The following is a 6,219-nucleotide window of genomic DNA, read 5'->3' as shown; positions in this document are numbered from 1 at the left end:
GTGCAGTTATGAATCTGTCCCATGGCCACTGCGCTGCACTATAAAACCGAGAGAGATCCGAGAGTGAGGAGTCGGACCAGACATTGACGCAGCAGGTAAATTACAGTTGGATGGATGATGATACAAAAAAAGTCTGCTATTCAAAGAAAGTGACATATTTTCATATATGTTGGCTAATTTCAGTAGACGGTAGGTGAATGAATGAAAACTTTATTTAACAGATTGCCGAATGCGTACAAATTAGTACGGCTCAATATACACACAATTGTTAAGGGGATGCAGACCAGAGAAATACTTTTGTCTTGTTTACATCAGGGTCCCCCATTTTCAATTCATAGTGACATTTATGACATACACATTTATGGCATAGGGACATATATGACATAACTGTAGGTATTTTAGTATACTGTTACATTTGTGACATATACGATATGTTAATGCCATTGGCCTAAATGTCGTATGATTGTAATAATAACCATTGGTTCATATTCTTTTTCAACCGTATAGCCTAAAAAGGTACACGAACGATCCCGTTCACCATGGATTCTCCCATTTGCCTAATCGATTATGTTGACGGGGAGCTTCGAGTTGTGCCAGAGGCCATCACCTACCTCCGGGGAATCAGGCAGCGCGTCGTGGTGGTGGCGGTGGTCGGTCTGTACCGCACCGGGAAATCTTACCTGATGAACAGGCTGTCTGGGAAGAGAGAAGGTGAGAGTTGATAAGTGTAAAATACGTGTATTTGGGTCAACTTTGAGGAAGTGCCCACTGCCCACCATCTCCTAGCCTGCTAATGGATACCCAAAAAGGGTTTGCTGGAGAGAAAGAAACCCTATTAATTTGTTTTACAATTATGAATTCGAACTGAACAGCCTACCAACTACACTAAGTTTACTGTTTTCAAATGGTGTGTGTGTTATGATCCCTTACCTACTCTTATCTATAGACTTGTTTACTAGTTAAACTAGTTCACTATTACTAGTTGCACTGCTGGCCAGTATGACTTACTACAACTCTGTACATACATCTGATTAGCACTATTACTCGGTAGTACTAATTTATTATGTAATATACCCAAATAGCTCTGGGTCTTTCTCTGGTCTGCATCCCCTTAACAATTGTATGTATTGAGCTGTACTGTACTGTACCCATTCTGCAATCTGTTAATAAACTTTTCAATCAATCAATCAATCAAGGTATCCAGTAGCAGGTGAGAATCTTTTTATTGATTAGTTAATTTTTATTCTCCCTTTGACGCCAGGCTCCCAAGCAATGACGTGTATGGCTCGTAAATGTTATTTTTTTTAATAGCTGCGACCACACGCAGCTACATGGTCACTCACTCTGAATTGATTGATTGAAAATGTTATTAACAGATTGCAGAATGGGTACAATACAGTACAGCTCAATACACACAATTGTTAAGGGGATGCAGACCAGAGAAAGACTTTCGTCTTGTTTACATCAGGGTCCCCTATTTTCAATTCATCATAACATGACATACATGACATACAGATAGACAGTACTGTTACATCTAGACATTTATGACATACCAGATCTACAAATATACAGTACTGTTTGTGAGTACAAAAATAGTCTAAAAAGAGATTATATACATTTGAGGGGGAAGAAACTACATTGGAGGAGGTTGGGTAGGTTGGGGGGGGGGGGGGGGGTTGGGTAGGCACGGAAACTGTACATTAGAGGGGGTTGGGTTTGGACATTTACAGGGGCCAGTTTCGAATTGCAGTCTCCCGTAGGTGCTCTTTTAGAGAGGTTTTGAAGGTGGGTAGTGATTCACATTACTTTACAGCTGTGGGTAGGGCGTTCCACATTGTTGTGGCATAATTGCAAAACATGTTTAGTCCCTTGTTTGAGCCGAATCTGGGTTTAACATGATTTGTGGAGCTCCCTCTGGTGTTGTGGTCGTGGTATTCACTGACCTTTGGGAAGTATTTTGACATGTACATGGGTACCTTAGTGGTGTAGTGTATCTTGTAGACCAGGCCCATTGCAAGTTGCTGTACTCTGTCGTCTACTCTAAGCCATCCTAGGTTGTCAAAGTGGGCAGGGTGGTGGTGGGTTCTAGTAGTAAGGTCAAGCAGTAGTCTGACCAGTTTGTTTTGTGATGTTTGTAATTTAGTTTTTAGCGCCTTTGAGGTGCTTTGGTACCATGAGGTGCAAGCATAGTCGTAGTACCCTTGAATGAGAGTCTTCAGGGTATTCTTGTTTACCAGAGAAGAGATCCGGTACAAGAATCTAGTTAGTTGGTTGACTTTTTTTTATTACATTGGATGCCATTTTGTCACAGGAAAGATTTGCCTCTAGTATGGAACCTAGGTATGTAATTTCATCTTTCCTTGTGACAATATTGTCACCCACCCACAACTGAGAAGTTGTCGGTCTTGCTGAGTTTGTTTTTTGAACCGAAGAGAATGGACTCTGTTTTACCCAGGTGTAATGATAGTTTGTTATCAGCAAGCCAGGTGCAGATTCTGCCGAGTTCAGAGCTGAGGATTTTTTCAACCTGTAACTTGTTCTAGTCAGAGACCAGCAGGGCTGAGTCGTCCGCGAACAGGAACAAGTTGCAGTCACAAGCTGACGACATGTCATTCGCATAAATTAGGAACAGTAACGGTCCTAGTATGCTTCCTTGTGGAACACCACAGGTAACTGGGAGGGGGGGGGACAGAGTACCGTTTACCTCCACCATCTGTTCTCTCCCCTCCAGCGTAGGATTGCATCCAGCTCACTGATAGACTATCAAAAGTCAAAACCAATTGCTTTTAGCTTGTCAATCAGAATGGAGTGATTGACAGTGTCAAAGGCCTTTTGTAGGTCCAGCATGACCATGCCGCAGTATTTGCCCGCGTCCACCTCTTGTTTGATGTGGTCGTTCAAATAGAGAAGGCACCCTTTTGTCCCCACCCTCTAGCAGCCACAGGTTTCGTCCTAGGGGGTTGAATTGGGCATCATGTCAAGTGTGTGTGTGTGTGCGTGTGTGCGTGTGTGTGTGTGTGTGTCGCAGCTATTGAGAATTCGCTCATGTGCTCTTGGGTAGAAACGAAGGGAACCGAATCACTGCGAAAAGAGCCGGTCTTCAGGGCCTGTGATTTAAAGGAACACGCCAACATTTTGGGAAATTAGCTTACCGTCTTACCGTGCGTTCAGTAGAAAGCTATCTGGCTGCCTGTTAGCCTAGCAGCTTAGCACAATGAATGGAAGCGGACATGAGCGGTTAGCTTAGGCATTGTCCAACTAACTCCTCTCCCGAAGGCTAACCGGTCATGTCCGCTTCCATTCATTGTGCTAAGCTAGGCTAATGTGCAGCCAGATCGCTTTCTACTGAACGCACAGAGAGGAAACTGGTATCTATCTTATTGTCTCGCCCTGGAGAAGACGATAAGTTAATTTCCCCAAATGTTGGCGTGTTCTTTTAACCTCTTAACAGGCACCCAGAAAAGTGGCAATTATTTTTACTTCAACTTGAGGACTGAATACTCTTTTTGCAAAGCTTATCTTTATACTTTATGCTTATAGCACATGTTTATGCCTGGTCTTCTTTGAAAGATAACATTCTGAAGTTACTAATGCAAAAAAGGAAAATCACTTTTAGTGCTAATGAAATAGAGTAACATAGGTCTGAACTTGAGTTGAACTTGTGTACTCACATTTTTCTGTAGCAGTTGCAATACAAAAAAAGTAATAAAATAAACATAGCGGATCCATAGCCTGAAGTCTTATGTAGTACAGGTCCAAATTTGATAAAAATCCGTTCAGAAATGACTCTTTGAGAGCGATCCGGGAAACCGTGTGCCATTTAAAAAAAAAAAAAAAAAAAAAAAAAAACTCTCTGGTTTTGGCTCATCAACTTTCACCTATATCCCTTATTTGCACCCCCCACATGGGGTATCATTGGAAAGCTACATTTATTGGCTACAACGCTGATCAATCATTACCGCAATTGGCAGATGATTGGCAGTTCTGGAGTGCCAGGAGTCCGGGGTGGTCATCTGATGCTCCCTCGTAAAAAGTCACTTGCCTGACATATTGTCATCTAACTCGAGAACCGAGGCACGGATTTGGTCGAGTGAGGTGGCGTTCGAACGGCAACAAACGGATCTTTAATTCAGTCATATGTTTGGCGAGAAATGCAGCCCCAAGCCGCTAGATGCTTGCAAAGTGCAGTGACTTTTGTTTGTTCCGCCGGCGGGCCGCTGCGTGTTGGCTCATACTGTAGTGGAAATAAGACAGAATGGTGGACTCCTCGCTAGACTCACTTTTTAACCATTATTTCCACACCTGTCCTGTAATGTGTCTGTGTATGGAAAGGAAGATCAATTAAATGTGAATTGAATTAGAATTAGACAATCCTTTACATTTGTGTTGTGATTATTGCTATTAACTGATTCAATACTGTAGCCTACAAATGCTGGTAGCTCTGTGCTGCTTTCTGATTAACCATAAAATATAAACTGTAACTTGTCTTGAGCTGTACTGTACTGTACCCATTCTGCAATCTGTGAATAAACTTTTCAATCAATCAATCAATCAATCAATCAATCAATCAATCAATCAGTCTCATAGATAATAATACACCCATTCACTTGTGAACATTTAAGGAGAATACCATCAACAATTCACATATTAGGCCTTTGGCCCATTTCGCAAATGTTTTAATAATTATTATTATTGTTTGTCACATACCAAAGTCTAATGACTATATAGAATATAAGCTGGAGCGGGCTGTATGTGAAAACCAGCCCCTCCAGTAGTGCATTAAGCACAGTCCCGGGCAGGTAAGAAACGTACACAAGGCGTTTTTCCAAAATAATAAATTATATTTATTTTATAGGGTAGGAATTCAAACCTCCACTGATTTATTATTCTAAGGAGGGGAAGTAATCCCACAAACATATAAACAAATAGGGAAAAAGGTAATTGGAGAACAGACAAGGTAAGGTATAGGAGAATACTAATAATATATATATAATACAATATGATCTAATATAATATAATATATAGTATATAACTTAGCACCAGAGCAATACCGATATATATATACTTACTTCCACACAGGAAGGCATATGGCTCTAAGGCCCACAACAACAATATATATATATCCTGCTACTGGTAAGTCCACACACAGTGGCAAACAAAGCACAAGGTATCCACACACAGTGGTCAATCAATGGCAACCTCCCAATACTCTGATCACTGGTAACTGACAGAGAGAGGCGCCAGGATGTGTGTCATCTCCCACTCTATATCCACTCATCTCAACTGACTGTCTGAAGGTGCACCAACCAGGTGCAACCAATCCAATCAAGGAGATGAGTGGCATCTGCGAAACAGAAACAGGAGGTTAGGAGATGACACAACATCACACAAACAAAACAACACATTAAATATACTAACCTGATGTTACATGGTGTTAAAATATATGGCAATAATGATAATGAACAACCCACGTACGTGACATTGTTATTGTTATTTTTACATCAAAATTACTTTTATTATTACAGTACTGTAATTCTGTTCCAAAAAGATAATATACCTCCATCCACAGAGGCAGTAGTGAATGTTCAGTTACATAGACCAAATTGGCATGGGAATAACATTTGAACGCAAATATTCAGTGATCTTCCCCAGAACCCCAAAATGGGTCAGTACATGCCCATGTAACTATGAACTTAAAATGTAGGATTCGCCCTGGGATCCACCATCCAGTCCGAGACCAAGGGCATCTGGATGTGGTGTGTTCCTCACCCCAGAAATGCTGACCACACTCTGGTGCTGCTGGACACAGAGGGACTGGGAGACGTGGAGAAGGTGAGAGCAATTGTTTTTAATACTCCAAGTAAGACAAGATAATTGGCCTGTTCACATTTGACTGATTATTTTGTGTTGTGTGTACAGTATGTGCGTCATTCTTGACTTAACAGCTGGCTAGGGCTGACCCCTATTAGTCGAATAGTCGACTAAACGATTGAAAGGAGCCGTAGTCGACTGCCAACCTCTTAGTCAAATACAAAAAAATAAATGTAAAAAAAAATTTAAAGAATTTATATATATATTTTGTATCATTCTTTCCAAAAGAAAAGAGGCCTAGAAGCGTGGCTAACGCTAATGGCACGCATACCAGAGGCTAACTGCCTAAGAAAACAGGCACAGAGGCACTGAAAGAGGATTTCACCCATCTAATGAACACACTAGACT

At 41.2% G+C, this 6,219-nt stretch overlaps 1 protein-coding gene across 2 annotated transcripts in view; it reads left to right on the top strand.

The window, feature by feature from the left end:
* Positions 1-72: 72 nt before the first annotated feature.
* LOC311226862 (guanylate-binding protein 1-like) overlaps positions 73-6,219 on the top strand; it is a 29,823-nt gene continuing 23,676 nt past the window's right edge. Inside the window, exons 1-3 of one of the 2 annotated variants that reach the window (XM_084312285.1) lie at positions 73-95; positions 508-711; positions 5,705-5,832. In XM_084312285.1, coding sequence (XP_084168411.1) covers positions 540-711; positions 5,705-5,832 — 300 coding nt within the window. In that variant the 5' untranslated portion in view covers positions 73-95; positions 508-539. Of the gene's footprint in view, positions 96-118; positions 190-507; positions 712-5,704; positions 5,833-6,219 lie in introns of those variants that run through there. The other variant, XM_084312286.1, reaches the window with a different exon arrangement.

Source organism: Notolepis coatsorum, assembly GCF_963971535.1.
Source record: "Notolepis coatsorum genome assembly, chromosome: 4".
NCBI lineage: Eukaryota > Metazoa > Chordata > Actinopteri > Aulopiformes > Paralepididae > Notolepis > Notolepis coatsorum.
The sequence above is the reverse complement of the archived record's forward strand: the minus strand, read 5'-3'. Positions and strand labels throughout refer to the sequence as shown.